This window comes from Strix aluco, chromosome 9 (genome assembly GCF_031877795.1).
Source record: "Strix aluco isolate bStrAlu1 chromosome 9, bStrAlu1.hap1, whole genome shotgun sequence".
In the NCBI taxonomy this organism is placed as follows: Eukaryota; Metazoa; Chordata; class Aves; order Strigiformes; family Strigidae; genus Strix; species Strix aluco.
In genome coordinates, this window is record NC_133939.1 from 29,082,743 (window position 1) to 29,102,768 (window position 20,026).

Below are 20,026 nucleotides of genomic sequence, written 5' to 3' on the forward strand. Positions count from 1 at the left end.
ACATCTAAGGCCTGGCTTAGCACAAGCTTGCAGTTACAGCCAGGACCTGTGCGCCTGCGGCCGTTCCGCTGTAGTGTAAGATCCACTCCCAGTGCTCCAGTGGGGCAGAGAGGGGTGGGGTTTGCAGTTCAGTTTTTCTCATTTCATGACCATTCCCAAAACCTGCCCCGATGGAACACTGTGAGCTGCTCCTGACATTCATCACTCTATTCCACGTAGATTCATTTTCACCCATCCAGATTCGATACAATCTGAATGTTCAACTTTACAGCCGAAGCATCTCGCTCCACTTTGTAGCACCTTCTGAGTTTCCGGCTCCACTCCCTGTGGTGATTGTCCCTCTCGGGGGCTGAGCCACAACCACAGGACAAGCCACAGCCGGGCACAGCAACAGGCCCAGGGCTGTTCCCCAACAGCTCTTGGACCCCCAGGCGCCTGACAGAACAATGGCACAGCACTGACACTGGGTCCAGGAAACATCACCAAGAGACAGGCGCTTCTAGTTCCAGGATCAGGCCTACTGCTGGGAGTAAAACACGCAATTTTAGTTAAGTACCAAAAAAAAAAAAAAAGTCAGATTCCAAACAAGACCTGTACACTAAAGCCTTGACAAGGTGCTGATGGAATCAAAGTGTAACAGCCAGGTGAGTAACAGGCACAGGGCACAGCCCGACCCAACCCCACCTCTTCAGCAGGAAGGAGATGGCTGGTTGTGAATTATGTAGAATCCAGCAGACAGGTAGTGCGTTAATGAACATGGAGCAGGAGGGAGGGAGGAGTTGTCCCTGCAGGAGGGGAGAGAAGAACCTACCAACTCATGACAAAATGGCTACAACCGGCCGATTCCCAGACCCTGCAGCATTACATACGACAGCCTCAGAATATACATGTCAAATATTTTGTATACTGGCTTTGCTAACTGAAACTTGTAGAATAAAATGTTGCAGAACACACGTTTAAAAGTAATTTGCTTACTTTAATACATACAGTAAAAAACAGACATTTAAAACCAAATGCAGAACCCAAGCATTGACATAAAACCGACCCCTGGAATATTAAAATTCAGCGAGATACACAATTTGAAAAATAGCTTTTTTGCTCAGTTTTTATTTTTCTCTAGACTGTATAATTAAAAAAATGGAATTTACTGAGGCTGGTTTTATTAACAAGCTCAAACAAATGCAAAACTAAAAGAAAAAAAAATCTCAAATACAAAAGTATCTTAGATAAAACAGCAGCAATGAGAACGGACGTTTCCTCCACTCTATTTTTCACCTATCTGACACCCAAGAGCGTTGAGTTCAGCCAGTCCTTTAGAAGCAATAACTTTGGGGTTGGTTGCCACACTTTTTGTGGTATTGTGAGTCTTATAAATCCCAATTAATCTGTCTGCAATCTCAAACATGTTGTTTCGCAGGGAGATGATGATAAACTGTGCGTTTTTCGTTTGCTCCTGCAACAGAAGTTACTCGTGTTAGCCCGCAGCATTGCCAAACGCTCTCTTCTTGCCCGACCTCTATACTCAGGTTTTAGGAATAAACTAAGGAATAAATCAGGGTTCGTTCTGACATCGCCCACCCATGCAGCACTGTGTTCCCCTAAGCAACAATCCCCTCCTCCTTTTACCTTTCACACCACCTCCAAAGTCAATCCAATGAACCCTACGTCATTTCTTTCCAGAGGTGCAATTCACCAGTTTTAAGTGAATTCTGCAAGGCTTCCCCAAGGAGGGTGTTATTAAGTTCCCCAAGCTGTTACAGCAAGAGTTGCTCTAACACTGAAATGCAAAGCAAAGCTCTTCCCATTCCCTGCCAACAGGGAATGGAAGCCCTTTGCTAATGAGGAGGAGCCTTGATGAACTCAAGTTCTGGGCCCCTGAGGCAGAAGGCCAGTCGCTCCCAGTGCAGCCAAAGGCACTGCTGCTGCTTTAGAGAGCAACCGGACTCTTGGCCAAGAACCCAGACCCAGCAGTAGGGTGAGAGTATACCAGGGCCCTGAGCTGGGAACTGGTAGTGGGCTGGGTCAGGATACGGTGAGGGAGGGTAGTGCAGGGGGAAGAGGGAGGGAGGGGAAGGCAGGAGGGACAGGAGGAGGGAGGAAGGGGAGAAGGGGGGAGGGAGGGCAAAAGGAGGGAGCAGTTTCTTAACTACCCAAAAAGCAGAACTTCTCCAGGGAGTGGGCAGAGCCCTGAGAGGGGGGAACAGGAGGGCAGGACCATGCACCGAGGTGGGGGGTTGCACAGGCAGGCCAGGGGCCGGCCTCATGTTAAGGGAATGGCTGTCATCCCTTGGAGGGAACACAGAGCACACGCAGCGCGGACACGCCTTGTACCCTCACACACAGTTTCTGAGGTTAGAAAGCTTCAGGCTAGATGCAATAAAAATGGCCCAAATATCAATTAGAAACTTTTCTCCTGGGATACTAATTCAGAAGCTGTACACAAAATATGAGCTACAGCTACAATTTGCATTTAAGAGCTAAACTACACGAAGTTTTACATTTAAGCGTGTCTCCACTGCAGTTGAAATTAAACTCTTTGCTCCAAAACACCCCTGGGTGATGGACCCTCCTTTGTGAAAACAGACTGTGTGGAAGCAAAGTTTAAAACTACAGTTGCAGGCAGGTATCTTCAAAGTGTTTCCCTAATTTTAAAGCAGCTAATCATAATCTTTGGTGCTTCTAGGGTGTTCTCAAAACTGGTGGTTACATTTTGGATAATTCTGAAAACTCTAAATTAGCAACCAGAACTGTAGCAATGTAAATGTTTGCTTGACTTACATATGGTGACGACAGAATTTTTAAAGGTGTGAAAGAAAAAACCCACTAATAAAGACACAGACCAAAGAAGCGGATGGGAAACAGCTCATGTTGATGAAATGGAAGTATAAAACCAAGGAACCTTGGCTGCTCCCGAGAATGAAATCATGAGCTTGGATACACAAACACGAGCCCTATTACTAAGGTCTAAGTTACTGTCTTCTCAGCTGACTACAGCTGATTATTTTGGGGAAAGTATTTATATTTTAAAGAGGAAGCAGAGGCAGCAAGGATACGTGGAAATGTGGCACCTTTGGCAAACTCTAGCACTCCTGAGGCAGCTTTTGAAACAGGATTTGGAGGGGAAAAAACTTGTAAATCCTCTCTTAGTTGCCTCATTTCAGGAAAGCTGAAGCAGCTTAGAAAAAAAAAAACACCCCACACAAAAAGCAATGTTCTAAGCACCTTTCTGGAAATCTGCTTAGTACATAGTTTCCATTTTATCATGCAGATTTTAAAATCTGTCCATAACTGTGTTACCACTTTGCCTTTTCTGGCAGAGAAGAAAATATCTTAGAAAAATTATACTATAGTAGTTACCATTAAATACTTACATATATGTAAAAGGCTACAATAGATACATTTTTGAAGTCAAGCGCTGCATCGATCTCATCCATAAAATAAAGTGGCGTTGGCTTGTAATGATGAAGAGCAAAAACGAGAGCCAGCGAACTAAGAGTCTTCTCTCCTCCTGATAAGTTATATATCTTCTTCCAACTTTTCTTCGGAGGCCGAACGCTGAAACGAATTAAGAGTTTGTAACTTCTTTCTGTTCGCTATTTAAATATGTTGTGGTGAAAAGCAAGTCACAAGACAGGAAGGAAATTCTTAGAAGACACAGACACAAAGAAACTTGACTAAAACCATGGATGAGCCACCGGATACTTTCAGCCCTCCACATCTGCGAGACAGTGAGATGGATTATTTCTGGTCACCGAGGAGGAATTCCCTGGGTGACACACAGCTCCGTGGCCAGCTGATGTCTGAACTCAAACTACAGGAACACTCATCTGTTCTCTGTAGGAACTGTAACACTTAAGAACCACTGTTTAATTATCTATTCCACTCTTAAGTAATGAATATCCTCTCAGGAGCTTTTATGACAGAACAATCTCCAGTTAGCAGTCTGACATGATTCCCTAGGCAGAATGAAATGAAACCCTGAGAAATTACTTCAAAGTCAAAGCTTTCTAACTGCTGTTAGTTACTTCTTTCTCCAGGAGAAATGAATCTCAGTGCTAAAAAGTTGTGGCTTCTGTCAGTATCTTGCCAATACTTGCCAAGAGGGAGGAGTGTCTTGGTTAGCTGCTGAAGCATTAACATTTATTTAAAAAGCAGGCTGAAAAAAGAAACACAACAATTAACAATTACAGCAGTAACACAAAGTAGTGTGACAAACCTAAACATGACTCCCTCAGAGAAGGGATCCAGACTGTCCACGAGTTCCAGTTCAGCATCCCCTCCCAAAGTAAGCATCTGGTAGTTTTCCTTCAGTTTATTTGTTATTACATTAAATCCTGCCATAAATTCATTTAGCCTTTGTTTTCTAAGATCTTCCAAAGCTTGTCTGAATTTGTCTCTCTCATTGGTAATGTCATCCAATTCAGCCACACGTTTTAAGTACAGCTCTTCCTGTAGAAAAAAACAAAAGTACACTTAAACATGCTGTATCTTTTATTTAGATTTTAAACCATCTTTCCTACCATTTGAAAAATCATTTTTCCCAGAACGGCTAACAGCCTTGAAACCAAACCAAACCATCTTTTTTCTCATCTCTGTACTCTATGCTGCTGATCAATCTATATTGGAAAACCCATGTTAAAATTAAAAAAAAAAAAAAAAAAAAATCAATCTGTTGAATAGTCCAATATTACTGAAATGTGTATTGTGAGGAAAAACATCCTAGTATTGTTTAGTACTGGTGTGTGTCTGTCTAGACTGTCAAGACTAGTTGACTCTAAATAAAGAAACTTTCATAGGAGAAAGTGGTCTTCACCCGACATCGATGGTATCCAATACAAAAGGTGCATGTGAGCTCCTAGATACAACTTTCACACTCGGCTAAGGACGAGCTAACAAGTATTCAGGACACTTGCCACAGCCCAGCCTGCAGAGGAGGAAGGGAAAACTCAAGGGCTCCATTTCAGTTTCCCTTAACTGGAGAAAAAACAGGAACTGCCTTTCCCTGGTATGCCCACAGAGGAGGTATTTCCTTGTGTCACCTAGATAAAGAGTGCTTTTTTGCATGGATTTTAAGCACAGGATCCATTTGAGGAGTCACCTAAAGAAAAAAGTGCAACTGAAGGTCACCTCCATACTTCAGAAGCACTGACATGAATCCTGTACAGATTCAAATCCTGGAAAACAACAAAGCTGTACCCACAGGACTTGCCTTAGATGAGGGCTGTACCATATTACCACACCAACGGGCAATACAGCATCAAAAAGATGAATCCTACTACCACACAAGAGTAATTAAGCTTACCTTCTTCCTATATTCTGCAATAGCACCAAGGTTGGGTTTCATTTCATGACACTGGGCTTCTAGGAGAGCTATCTGATTAGTGATAACATTAGGATCCTTGATAGCCTCAAGCTCTTCTTGGCTAAGGACTGGAAGTTCTTCAGCTGGTTTATCTTCTATGGGATGCAGGGACAATTTTGATATCTAAAATTCAAAACCAGTTACTAAAAATCTTTAACAATCACGTTAGTTATCCCGTGTTTCCAAAATAAACATTTTTCTGTATTAGTAGATTCTGAAGTTTCCAATCTCAAAACATTCAAAGACTGCTCACGACTCCCTTTAAAAACAACATGCAAAAAAGACAACAAATATCCTTTTATCCTATTATTCTCTTCCTGAAAATTATATACATCATTCTTACAAAGATCCTTCTCTGTAATAGGAGCAGTAGCAGATAACGAGGAAGTCATCTCTACTGATGCCACAGAACTCTAACATCTATATAATTAATACTTTTTGTGTTCAAGATTGAAAAGTTTCTGACAGCGGCTCTGCTTGCTGGTTTTGCCCCCATTATCCTCCTGTTAACGAGGGTATAAAGGGCACCATGCTGGTCTACATCCATACCTCCATTAAAGATTTAAATATGAAGTAGAAAGGACATGTAATAAAAAGATAATGTAATTTTATGAGCTCCAGGCACCTAACTGGCCCTTCCTGAGTGTGCCAGCCTGGGCACATGCCTGATTTTTGCTGTTTCCATAAACTGGGAAAACCAAAGCAAGACCCCAGCACTACCTCTTGTCAACTCTGCTCTCAACTAAGCTCTGGGCCAGAAAAAGTCAGGATTCCGTGCAGAATTGGTTCCAGAAGAACTAAAAGTCCTTCCTGGAAGCCGATCAGAGATGCTTTTAAAATTAACACATCAAATGTCAGCGCTCAGAAGTGGCTCGTTCAACAGAACTAGTGCAGTTAGAAAGGACGGGAGGGCAAGAAATCAGGTCTGTGGAAAGCTATCGGTGTGTTTGCCCGTGTGAAGGCTGCTGCTCACACACAACTCTAAGTCGGAGAAGCTCAGTGTTGTAGCACCTAGAGTTAGCAACGCCTTGCTCCAATTTATTCAATGAGCTGGTTCAAGCAGCAATTTCTGAGGAGCTGAGTTTCCTCCTGGCCCTGCAGAATTCCTACTGGCCCAATTATCTATAACTGGGGAATGGCAATGTGAGGTACCAAATGGACTACAAGTTCTAGGGGAAAGGCTTTCGAGGAAAAGGTCTTGTTGCCAGTTTATAAACAGCAGCTCAGTGGACACAGCAGCGGATACAATTACACAGAACTTGTGTTTTGGTTATCAACATCTTACTCCTCTTTGCTTCTCTCACCTCTGAGGGTGCCTACCCTTTGAAAACAATTTTTAGTATGCACAGAGAGGATACGCAGGCACAAAAAGTCTCCTGGTTGCCCTTTATGGGCGATGCATTTTTCCCCTCATTGCTCTTAATTACTCATAGATAGTGTTATGTCAATTATAGTTATCCTACCATTCTTTCATAAATTAAAAAACCTTGAAAAGCTAGAAGCTGAGCCATTTATTGCATGGCTCATCCATAACCCTGTATGTAAAGCAGAGAAAGTAAAAGACTGAAAGGTCATCTTTTTTAGTTTTGACAGCATGAACACCAATAAACTGTGAACTGAATATTACTTTTCTCCCAAATTATCTGTTTTCTAACTACATGTTAAAGTATTAATCTTTTGAGATCTTATCGTTCAAATTTCAGGAACTAAACAATTTCCTTACCTCTTTTTGCCAGTATTTAATCTTTGACTGGTGTGTAGAAATATGACTATCAATCTGTTCAATTTTCAGCTTAATATTAAGAGCTTCTTTCTGAAGTGCATGTTCATCATCCTGAATAGTTTTAATCTCCTGGAGTAAACCACGATGCTCCTCCTGAACTGCTGGCAGTGCTTCCTAAACAGAAATGACATAAAAAGTGCATTAATCAGTTGCCTACAAAAATGTTACCACTTTCTCAGTTTATAGATTTGTTTTCACTACATTATTCACAGAACTTACTCTCCACAATCCTAAGTATTGATGTAAATAAGCACATATGCTTGTATTGAGATTAACTTGGTCCCTGAATTCTGAAATGACTGAAAATATGCTGCAGTTTCTATTTTCATTCCAGATTTGGATCAGACAAGTCCTACACTTGGATGGTTTTAGCTAAAAGGCAGTTTTAGAGAAAGACAGTCTCAAAGAAACAGCTTTATCTGAAAGAATTTCAGTCATCCTGGTTGTTTTCACTCTCATACATAAATCTAGATGGGAAACTGAAGTCCCATGTAACTGGAAAAAAAATCTGGTTTTAAGCAAGTCTTAAACCAAATTATTTCCTTGGGGAAACTCAGGTTTAAGTTTTCTCTTAGCTTCAGAAAATTGGGTCAAGGTCTATTTCCATGTAAGTAGAAAAAAAATTACACCATTCCCTGACCATTGTGGAACACCACTCTGCAGCTGTACAACAAAATTTGCACATAGGAATAGAATAGCAGGATATAACTAGGATGTAACTCATCATCCTGATTTTACCTGAACACCAGATCACTTACTAGGACCGCTTTAGCTTATTTTTTTTCCCCCAACATCTGTATCTAAAGGTCAACTTTGATTAATGATTAAACATAATTATCAATTTTGTATGAATACACACAGTATATTGCAGGATACAGAAAAGAACATCCTTTGCCATTTTATCCCTGTGGGAATTTTTGGAGGATGTAACTGAGAAAAAAAGATACTTTTGACCAGCATTGTCAAGTCTGAAGCTTAAATAGCAAGGTAGCTTTTTTTTTTAATAAATGAAGGTACTATCAACTAATGCAACCCCTTGCTGGGCCTGCCTGGAATGTCTAAGGATGAAGGTTAACAGGCATCAGCCATTAGAACAACCCCAGCACAACAACTGTCATCTCAAATGTATTTTACCAACTGCATCCTCTATGAAGACATACACTAAATTAACGTGACACTTACTTCAGCTTGCTTGCCATTGTTTATAACCTCCGCAGCTTTGTCTTCTAGTGTAGTCAGCTCTTCTGTTAAGTTTTTAATTTCTTTCTCATTATTTTCGATTTCCTTCTGTGTTTGAAGAACAGACTCCTCAGATTTTTTCAGGTTTCTGCATGGGTACAGAGATGTTTGTATACCTCACATGAGTGCAAACATGATGTAAGATAATCTAGAAACACAATTTTACTTACAAAGATTGTTCAGTCGCTACTGACAACCAAAGAGGAAGTGCTGATTTATGCATGAACTCACACCCCTGAGATATCCAAGTAAAACAAAGTTGTCTTCTTTACACATATAGCAGACAGACCTCATTAAATGACTTAATTTGTTCTTTCAGAGGCAGTTTTGACATTTGTTGTGAGTACTCACTGTGTATTGTTAAGCTAACATAAAAAAATATCACATTTTAGTCCCTTCAGAGTTGAACTGCTCCACTGCATGGCAGTTAAGTGCTATTTTGAACGTTTATCCTGAAATACTGCATTTTAGTGATATGCAAATATTAGTAGGAAAATTAAATGTGACTTCTAAACTGCCTATTAGAAACCAAAAAAATATTCTTTCCCTTTACCTCCTCGACACAAGCAACATTTAAGATTAGACATGCAACTGAAAATTAAGATTTTAAGATCACAGGATTTTTAGCTATGAAAACTACTTAAAACAAGCCAGTGTCCTGCAGGCACTGATGCCAATAGATACAGCTATTTGAAGGCTGATGTGACTCTCCTTGCTCAGGTGTCACTCAGCTTTCTAGGTTTCTGATCTTTTGCCCATATAAAGCACACTAATTAACAAAAATTATGGTTCTTAATTAAGAACCAGTCTCATTTTGAGGTCAATCAGTTTAGAGAAAAAGGTTATGACCTTCTCCCCCCAGTTTTCTTCTAGTCATAAAGGGGTGAAAACCATCTCTTCTAGCCTGACAAATCCCCCCCGGAAAGGTCCAGCTGTGACCAGACACGAGTCACAGCAACATGCAGTTACAGCCCAGAGCTTTACAACTGAGCACGTGGACGTTTACTGTACCTGTCCGCAGTCTTGACTGCCACCTGGGCTTTGGTAACAGCTGAAGTACATTGATCTATTTCTTTGCTGATTGTATCAAGTTTGTCTTGTTGTGCTCTGAGTTTATTGTTATTGATATCAATTATGAGGTTATGCAATCGTTTAACTTCACTTTCTATTTTACCAGCTTTCTCAGCAGCGCTGTCATAATCTGTTGATAAACAAGATCAGGTTATGGTCATTATGCTGACCCTAGGAACACTGGACTGCTGCAATACATCAAGATTTAGATGATAAAAAGTTCTGCTGTATTAATACATTGAAGAAGTGTACATATTTCTTTATACTGTGAAAAATTTCACCTTTATACTGTGAAAAATTAAGAATAACACCCACATCTTTCTGACAGTTATACTACCAAAGCTTTTTTGGTGTAAGCCACCAAAAATTTTTATATACATTAAGTAATCCAACTGAGTACTTAAATACATGAGATAGCTTCTTAATGTACCATTCCAAGGTCATTCTTTGCATTTTATTTAAAATGCTCAAAGGTTAAACTGTAAGAACTGGCCACTAACCGTTGCTCAGTGGCTGGTATTACTGTGTAGTTACTACACATGCTGAGTAAGAAGGCAGCCTACTCTACCTTCAAAAGCTAGATAAGTTTCCTTATTTAGCTTATACTTAAAACTCAACAAAACCACCTTAAGTTGAACAGCTTTCAAAAATTAAACAATGTATCACGTTAGTATTCTAAGGGCAAAACAAAATCTCACACTAGGTTTGCTAGAGATTTAGAATCTCCTTTTGGGGACAGAAGGGGTAAAGCAGACTTTGAAAGGTGGAAGGCAGTCATCTCTCCAGAGAACACAGGTTTGTGTCTCTCCATTATTTGGTAGAAATGTTAGAGAAGATACTTATTAACATCAAACCTTAGTGTGACTGAGGAAGTAAAGCATTCATACTCTCTTGGTGCTATACTGTTCAAAAGAGGTGTAGAGGGAACCCATAGCAGTACATATTCTCTTTGCTAAAATGCTATGACAGCAGAATTGCAGGGGAAGGGAATGATGGTTTACTGTGCTCCTATTATTCCCCAAGCCAGAAATACAAAGAAGCCGTTAAGGTTTACTTTACTAAGCTACTAATTTCTTCAGAGAAACTGTTATTCAAGTTCTCAGAGTAAACATCTTTCACAAAAAGAACGGGGGTACACTGTGTCCACAACAGAACACAGGGTATTCATTTTAAGAGTCGTGTAACAGTCCGGTTAGAGCACAACAAAAACCTTTACTTGATTGTAATATCATTACCCCCACATTAACAGTTCTTACCCCTAATTAAACTAAGTTTCCCTATGAATCTGTATGTAATACAGCCGTAAAAATCTAACAAATAAACAAAAAAATACTGAAAGTAATGCTTACTTTATCTTGACTGAAAGATGAACTTCAGCAATTGCAAAAGAAGGGTTTTTACTCTCTGATCTCTAGAAGAACCTTTTATCCCCACCCCCCCCCTTAGGAAAAAAAAGAGGTTCCAAACCAACATCCAATACCACACTGTTAGTGTGAAAGAACACAGCCATAACCATTCATTTCTGTATTAGTAAAAGAACGGGACCACAATTTTTATCTATAATCCCTTCTCCATAAAATATACCTTTTTTATAACTATTAAGGATTTTTTCCAACTCCTCCTGTTTGATTTTGTCCGGAGCAACAGCAATTACGTTAGCTTCAAGTTCCTTAACTTGGGTCTTTAGATGAATTTCTTGTTCAGATAAACTCTACAGAAAACACAACTTTGTTAGAATCCTGTACTTTAAAAAGATCCTCGACACTAACAAGGACTCTGTTAAGCTGAAGCTGAGAAGTTATCCCCCTGCACATTCATGGAGAAGCCAGATATTGCCTCAATAATAAACTTACTCACCTGGATACTTGCTGTATACTTTTCTAAAGTATTTCTCATTTCCCGAATATCTTGGCGCAGTTTTCTTATGGCTTCTTCAAGTTGTAATTTCTCTTCTTCATACTGTATTGCTCTTTTAGAATCCTTCTGCAGTTGAGATTCCATTTTATTGACCTACACAAAAATGAGGTATGATCATTGCCTAGCATCGCCACTACAAAACAAAGCAAGGTCTTATTCATGTGCTTGACAGTCTATGATTTCTTAAAAAATAAGAAGAAAGTGGAGTAAAAACTTGAAAATTTGCTATAGCTGGACAGAATATGGAGGCTGACTGCTGAGATCAATTATAATAGTGAAATACAAGAGGAGCAAGCATAAGAAAAATTAGCTGAAGAGTCTCTTGTCAAAACTAGAGCATAATGGAGAATGGTTTTAAGGAACTAACAGGTGCGCGGACAAGAATATACGTGTTCTACCTGGAGTTGCCCACTATGCTAGACAGGTACAGAGCCAAAACTCAAAATGGAGAAATTAAGTTATGGCTACTGATCTTTACTGAGTGCCACAGTATCTCCCAAGAGCCAAACAGAAAACAGCACACAAGTCTGTCTCTTGGAGAGAACAATGAATAAATATAAAGTGTGAAGACAGAAAATAAGAAAGTCCCTTAATTAGTAAGATCTAATTATGAGCTGCCTTATATATTTATGGACTCTGTACAAGGCTAGGGCAGTAACACTTTGTCCACAACGTTAGTTTGTTAGTCCTCTACAAGTACAGCATTATCTGAATAGCCTTGACAAAAAAAAAAATGTATGTCAAACTCTCCAGGGTTTGCAGAATTTTCTCTTTTCTTGGCCAATGCAATCCTATTTTCCAAGCCAAGTGAAGGTGAAAATACAGAAGACAGATGAGAGAAGAATAGATATTTACTTTAACCTCTGTGACAAAACCAGAAAGTGCTGAAACATCAGCAATGATAGCAAAGGTGGTGACATGGTTATCTCCTCCAGCAGAGAAATCAGAGAGAACCTTAATGTTTAGTTCATTTTGAAGTTCTCTGATTTAAAAGTATTTTCACCTAAAAAAATATTAACTACTGTTTCTGTGTCCTTAGTGGTAAGCAAATATTTAACCCTTGCGTTGGCTTATAGCTCTCATTCCTAAAGAGCAAAAGCTCATTCTCCTGTTGGGAGAGGACTGATGTGAGGAGCTGTGGTTTCCTTGACAGTTACACAGGGGAGTTTGTCTTCTTGAAGAGGTATTAATACTTTGATGTTTGCTTTCAGTTAAGTTGATCAGCAGATACTAGAAAAAAGGACACAGGCTACATCTGCACTAAACAAAACTATAGACTAAAACTTAAAAGAATTCAGAAGAAAAAGCAAGCTGTATCTTGATATTCCAAAACAGTCGTGAGATACAAATTAGAAGGAAAGCTCTGCCACTCCCTGACAAATCTTACAAGGACATAAAATGAAGGACCAAACCCGTCTTTTCTTGCTGCTGAGAGGTTTGTGTGTACTGCCCTGCAGCTCAACAGTCCCTTATGATCAGCATCTCCCATGTTCTCACCCCTACCTTCCATCAGTTTCCAAGCTATCAAAGATATACCATGAGACTAAAAATTAAGTAATAAGCATATGATGGCTGGGCTGTGAACAAATGCGCTTAAGAGCAGTATAACCTATGCTAACCTTGTCAACTACAAATCCCTGTTAATGTATCTTGCATCAGATTGTTAACTACTCATGCTGATTCAAAAGGACACAGCACGTGTGTGTGTATGAACTGCCAAAACATAAGGAACTTTGATGAAATTCCACTTTCAATTAACATTATGTACTAACCTCTTCTTCTGAAACATCCATGACAACTGAGGAACCCATTCTGCCCTTCATTATTTTACCTCCACCACCAGTCATTGTTCCTGAAGTAAAAGAGATGAACAGAAGTTAGTAAGCTAACCGCGCTTCAATATCGTCTATACAGTGCTGAAAATATAATTGTAAATTTGCACTTAAATACCTGACTGTTCAATGATTTGTCCTTGCAGGGTTACCACCCTCCACCTTTTATCATTTTGGAATGCTACTCTGGTGGCTTCTTCCAAGTTGTTAGCTACTAGAGTATCACGTAACGCAAAGTAAAAAGCCAGGCGAACCTTCTCATCTTCTACTTTCACCAGATCAAACAACCGAGGAATATTTTCAGGAGTTGGGATTTTCTGACATTTTGTTTCCCATACAGCCATCTACATCAGAAAAGTAAATAAATGAATGAGAAACTCCTTTGGATAAGTTACAAGGTCATTTCATTATTCTAAGGTATGTTAAGGTTTTAAAGCAAATGCAGTCATACTGCAATTAACAGCAAAGCTTCCTTCCTTGGGGAGCTCTACTTACTTCCAGTGTAATTAAAAACTGACTGATAGCTCGTTGTTCTCTTTCATCATTTTTGTCGTTTACAGTTACTAGATTACCTGGATTATGAAATTTGCTAATTTGTTTTAAAAAATCTGAATCTAAAAATATAAAAGTCACGCCAAATATCTGTCGTACAGATACCTAAAAAGCCTTGTAAATGTAAGTAAATGTTATCATTTGCTAGTAGAATATTCTAAGGTACCAACAGCCTATTAAAACGTTTTATATTTTAGCTTTACCTGTAGTAATACGTGTACAGTGTAATATATTAATATACAATACATATTTATACACATGCATATGAATACCTTACACATATACAGTGTTAGTACTGTGCACATGAGGGTAAATCAACAATTTGTTTTGCCAAAGTTCCAGTACTTACTTTGTCCAGGGCTATAAATGTGGCAACTCCAACTCCTGTTCCCTTTAGGAAAGTCACACATTCCTGTGCAGTATCAATGGTATCAACAACAATGTTGTCTAAGGCACCGCAAGATGATGAAATAGCAACATCGTACTTTTCATCAATAGCTCCCAAGTCTCCCTGATAATTGAGGGGTGAGGCGGGGGGGAGGCAGAAGTACACCGATTAGTTTGGCAACAATGTTTTGTCTTGGTATTAAGAAATAAATGACAAAAACTACACAAGTGAAACAAGATGAAAACAAATTACAAGATAATTTTCTGTGGAGGAACTTAAACTTTAATTAGAATTCGTAAAATACTACCACACCTGTCTTCTCCTGCACACTGCTATCTATGTATTTCAAGGTACTTGTTCCCATAGTAGAAATTCATATACTCAGAGCTTCAGAAGTGCTGCTTCTGGTAGAGCAACGAGGTAGCATTAATTTATTTTCTGTAGACAAACATTAAATTTTATATGCCAGCAGTCTGGCCTAACAAAATCATTTAACGTGTTCTGTGTATGGTTCTACCATTGGTCAGCTGAGTAGGATGCAACATGTCATGTACTTCTGTGTGCTGTCCTGTACTGATCTGAAGAATAGGTACAGGGGTACCCATCATCTCTGAAAAATTCTTGTGTACCTGCAGATAAAACCAGCATGCACAGCCAACTGTGAGTTATCCAAGAACAGATTAACCTCACGCTCCTCTCTGTGGCAAGTGGTAACAGAGCACAAGACAAAATACATGTCAGCTGTACTAGACAGTGGTCTGCTGCTATTTGAACATCATCCTTTTTTAATAAATCTAATCAGACATTTTAAAAATATGCCTACACTGAATAAACTGATTTTTCTGAAGCAGAGATACTTCTCTTTGGATGAGCAGATGGGGAAAAAAGAGAAAATTGCAGAACACAAAACCAGCACTTTTATATTTACATGGATATGCATGTATTGTTCAGTGCTAGTAAAAAAAAAGGAATGAAGAACTCTACCTCAGCTTCAAATTTGCCAAACTTTAAAGCAACACCGCTTGGAAAGAACTGATAACACTCAATGCTTTGCTATGACGTAGCTTGCCTTGGTCTTCTGAAACAACAACATTGCTCTTTTTGATTTGACATGTATGCAAGTAAAACGAGAGGAAATAAACAGCAGAGAGATCACCAAATTTTATAAATCTTGAAGCAAAAAAAATATCAATGTGTACAGTTCCACTTTAAGTTACATACCAGTTGTAAGATGTTTTTTATGGGCAGGTTTACAAGACACTGTTAGTATTCTTGGCTTGAGCACACTCCCACAGAGACTGCAGCTAAGTGATTTACCTTAAAGATCAGCCTACCAAAAATATAAAGCTTTCTCACAGCCATTGCCTTTGCTTAGTGCTGAACCTCAACAATCTTCTTTTCTTTAATTTATAGCAAGTCCACAGGATTTGCAACTCTGCTATCCAAATTCATAGCACCAGAGAAGTGAGGAATTCTACCTTGCGCTCAATTACAGAAACACCACCCTGTCCCTATAAAGGTTAAGACTAAAAGTATAATAGCCTTTTAAAATTTACCAGTCTTCCATATAGTCCATGAATCTTTCCAGATTTCTTCTGCTGAAGCAGAGCCTCAAGCACTTTTCCTCGATTGCGACTTAGTGATAAAGAACTTTTGGCTTCTTCTACTTTTTGACGCAGACTTCGAACGAGATTCTTGGCACCTGATTCTTCTCTTTCCAGCTTCTCAAGTGCTTTCTCTTTCTAATGGTTAAAAGAAAGACATTCTCTTAGCCTCATGAAAACGGATGTATTCAGGGAGTCTTAGATTCATGGTTGTGTAGGCAATGAAACCAGTCACTGACAAGCAGAAGTCGCAAACATTTATCAGAAGAATGGCTGATACTTGGATATACTTCGGTTAGTATTCAGTACACTTTGATACAAGTATGACAGCTTATGAATTTACGAATCATGAATCTCACAAGGTAGTGGGATTTTTTTTTTCTTTAGGAAATGAGAGAGGAGCAACAACTGAAATTCAAAGAAGGCTCAGAAACATAGTCTTTCATTTATTTTAACATGTCTCATTATGGTATTTAAACTGATTCCCTTGCAGGGCTATGTAGGATTTAATTTCAGTGCTTAATGTTAACGTTTGCTTAACGCAAAATAAGCTTGAAATCAAATATTTACTTCACCAGTTAACTATTAGAATAGTTTTTAAATGTTATTTTATTGGAGATAGCTTTTTCTTTTCACCACAATTATTGCTAAAAAGAAGAGTGGAACTTTGGTTTGTGTGTTGCAACATTCTGTTGTAACTCAAAGAAATTTATATTATGAAAATCAAGTCTCACCTCCTTCAATTCCTGTTCAGCTTGGGGTAATTTTGCTTTTATATCTTTGATGGCAGCTTTCCTTTCCTTCAGGGTTTCTGAAGAAGTCGTCAAAGCCTCCTTTGCCTCATTTAACTGAGACACAGCGGTGTTATGACGACTGAGATAGATATCAAGCTCTGACTGGGCTACATCCATCTTTGAACGTGCTTCATTCACTGTTTTACTAAACTCCATAAGCTCTTTCTCTTTCCTCTGCAAAAATGGACAATGTTACAACTAAAGCCAGACAACTGTGGGATTTATTACATCACACTGTATCTGAAAGAACATGAGGAAAGGAGCGTGTTCTCCTGTCAGCAGAAAACAGTTACACTATCTAGAAGAACAAGTATTTCTTAATTAACATATTCTGAATGGAAATAAAACCAGGCATTTTTCATAATTAGAAAGAACATCCAGGAATTATCATAGAACAATTCTGTACAATTCTGTACAATTAGTATGATTTTCTCAACCTAAAGTTGGGAGAAGCCCTACATATTGTGCTAATTTACAGATCAAACGGAGAAACCATGTTTTCAAGTACAAGAAAATAATCCCCTAAATTTACAGGATAAATTTGCAGCCTCCAGGTGTTTAGTGATTGAACAGCTAATACCAACAACAATGACCAAGTGTTGCAATAGTTGTCTATTACTTCAAAGACAATCTATTTAGGCAACATATTGGCTTAAAAATTTTGATGGGAGAAAATTAAAGTGTGTTCAAATAATGGAAGTGTAGAATTATTTAATATACATATATGAATGCTACACTTGATGACACACGATCACTATAAAAAGCAGACAACTTAATGAGAATGATTTAGGTCTGAATAAAAATTCAAAACTGATTTCCCAGTTAGGCTCCATTGAACTAACACGTGAAACAGCACATTTGTCATGTAAAATAACATTTTACAACTATTATGTGATCGTTTCATTCATGAGCGTGAAAGTTATACATCTGTTAATATAGTAAGTGCACTCAGTGAAGACAGTTCAAACCTCTTTTTCTTCCTGAAGTTCTTGTGTTTCTTCCTTAAGGCTATCCAAAACCTGATTGAGTTTTTCTTCTTCTTTCTCTTTTGCCTTTTCAAGAAGCTCTTTCTTAGATGTTGCCTCGCTGATAACTTTTTCACTACTGCAAGGTACCTTTTTCAATTCTTCTACCTACGCAAGGAAAAGACTTTTAACTACTTCTCCCACTGAAACAAAACAGTTTTGCCTTATCTTTAAACCCTGCCTTTCAAGTGCTCTGTGGAAGTCAAAGGAAGAGTAAGCCCTAATGAAGCTCACGTTTTCGTAGGGTAAGATACACTGTGGCTCTAGCAGGAGGACTGGATTTTTATGTGCAAGGCTCGTTCAGTTCTAGAGCCTAGTCAGAGAGAAGCAAGCCGTAACAGTAAAACATAGCTCTACGCATAAAAACAAGTCTTTGAATCACAATAAGGCTTAAATACCTTCTTTTAGAAGGCCACTCTTGATCCAAAGAGTGATTTAAGATCTGTAACAGCTGGCAACAACCAAGTAAGTAAAATATATCCACTAAATTAACTAAATGAACTAGGGAAACAGGAAAAAAAAAAGTTTTGAAAAGGCAGTAACTGTGAGAACACACAACATTCCTGTAATCTCAACAGCATGATAACAAGATGCTTTGCAAGCCACGAGACCTCCCAACAGAGCTGAGAAGCAGCAGGAAAGCTTCTGACTTTGCTGTAGGCACTGCTGGCCACAGCCTCCCATAGCGAGATGTGCAATGAGCAATGGTTTAAGGGAGAGTAACGCTTTACTTCAGTAAGTGATTTGCAAACAAAATCCCTAGCTGATTTAAATGCTGTAAAATAGCTGATTTAAAAAAAAAAAAATAAAAAATCAAACCATATATTTCCATCTTCTTTGTTGCACAAAGTACAACTGGTGTCCTTTGCTGTTTTATCCCAGCTGCACAAAGATACTCTCATCTAGAGCAACCCATTACCTTTCCTTAACTAAATCCAGGAGCAGTTCACAGTACCTTTTCTTTGTCCTTTTGAAGTTGCTTCTCCAGTTTTTTAGCCCTGCTTTTGGCATGTTTTAGTTTTTCCCTGACTTTAATATCCTGCAAATCCAACTGAGTAAATTTTTTTTTATTTTCCTCTATGAACTCTGCAATTTTATTGAGTTTCCTAAAGGGAAAAAAAGAGAATAATCTATTCCACATCCTATTAAAAATTATGTCAGTAGAGCTTATCTTAATAAATAAGTATATAGAATTTAAACCAATACTACACAAGTTTTTGTGAAAAACAACATCCAGTACTTACTATATTCACAGTATTTTCCCCAGGGAAGTTATGTTTCATCAGAAAAAGATCAACTAACAAAGCAATACTAAACACATCATCAGAATTAGTATTTTTTGATATAATTTATAATTCCCATCTCTCACAAATAACTTGCTATGATCTCAGAGGATGAGAAGGTTAATACTGCAGTTGGACTGGAGATTAGCACCCAGACAAATCAATTTTAGGGAAACACAATTTATGCAGAAGAGATTCATAAGGAAACAAGAGAAAAACACCTAACATCCATGTACCTAAGCACTATGGTTGTGTATCTAAAACCCTGAAACAATTCCCCCATTATTTTTTGTAGTCAATATAAAAACATACTTAAAAATCCATCAAAAATCAAACCTTTCCTTACACCAATTTTGAATATTACCCAGATTTCTCCAAGAGAAGCAACCTGCAGAACCAAATCAAATCAAACCAATGAGAATTTTTTAAGATTTATTTTTGTGCAAAAGATCATTTAATCCATGCCAAGGAATGTTTAGATATACCATAAGTGACTCTGCTCATCGGATAATTCTTTGGTTTTGGTGGAAGAGCTACTGAAATACCCAGCTGTGTTCTCTGTGTTTGATCATCTTCGCATGCAACTATTGTATACTTCTGCTTCCTCGGGTGTTTCTCCCCACTTGCCACATACAACTAAACACAGCTTTTTCTGAAAATCCTGATAATTCCAACACCACACACGCAGAGCACAGTACTCTTAAGCTTACGAATCTATAACTAAAGTACTTACTTTTCAAGTTGTTTCAAAGCATTATTCTTGGTTTTCATTTCATCTGCAAGTTTACTACTCTTGTCATTAACAACTTTGGTTTCTTCATTAATTTTTCCTTTTTGCATTTCCAGATCATTTATTCGTTTCTTTAGGTCATGGCTAGGAAGAAAAACCCATAAAATTCCACTTTTTTCCATAAAGTTAACATTTATAATGAATATGTATTTCCAATCTTAAGCATAACAAAGTGATTATATAAAGTATTAAACCCCAATATTCATTATTGAGTAACCTTGCCAATTTAATACAAAACAGCAAGGAAATCTAACAATTTAGACACTTCAGATGAAAGAAAGTCTTTAAGTGATCTACTTTCTCAATTTAAGTATGAAGCTGTAAGAGATTAATTTGCCAGACTACTTTACTTTGTAAAAAGCTGGCAAGCAGGTTTTTGGGTTGGT

General features: G+C 38.3%; 1 protein-coding gene across 3 annotated transcripts in view; it reads right to left on the reverse strand.

Moving 5' to 3' along the window:
• Window positions 1–955: 955 nt before the first annotated feature.
• Window positions 956–20,026, reverse strand: part of SMC4 (structural maintenance of chromosomes 4) — a 40,846-nt gene continuing 21,775 nt past the window's right edge. For all 3 annotated transcript variants that reach the window (XM_074834343.1, XM_074834340.1, XM_074834341.1), the window contains exons 8-24: window positions 19,584–19,724; window positions 18,523–18,673; window positions 17,511–17,675; window positions 16,483–16,716; window positions 15,701–15,886; window positions 14,106–14,267; window positions 13,323–13,548; window positions 13,145–13,224; window positions 11,313–11,465; window positions 11,040–11,166; window positions 9,396–9,585; window positions 8,328–8,472; window positions 7,086–7,259; window positions 5,303–5,485; window positions 4,217–4,449; window positions 3,372–3,555; window positions 956–1,453 (exon numbers count right to left, since the gene is read on the reverse strand). In XM_074834343.1, coding sequence (XP_074690444.1) covers window positions 1,265–1,453; window positions 3,372–3,555; window positions 4,217–4,449; window positions 5,303–5,485; window positions 7,086–7,259; window positions 8,328–8,472; window positions 9,396–9,585; window positions 11,040–11,166; window positions 11,313–11,465; window positions 13,145–13,224; window positions 13,323–13,548; window positions 14,106–14,267; window positions 15,701–15,886; window positions 16,483–16,716; window positions 17,511–17,675; window positions 18,523–18,673; window positions 19,584–19,724 — 2,923 coding nt within the window. In that variant the 3' untranslated portion in view covers window positions 956–1,264. The remainder of the gene's footprint in view (window positions 1,454–3,371; window positions 3,556–4,216; window positions 4,450–5,302; window positions 5,486–7,085; window positions 7,260–8,327; window positions 8,473–9,395; window positions 9,586–11,039; window positions 11,167–11,312; window positions 11,466–13,144; window positions 13,225–13,322; window positions 13,549–14,105; window positions 14,268–15,700; window positions 15,887–16,482; window positions 16,717–17,510; window positions 17,676–18,522; window positions 18,674–19,583; window positions 19,725–20,026) is intronic.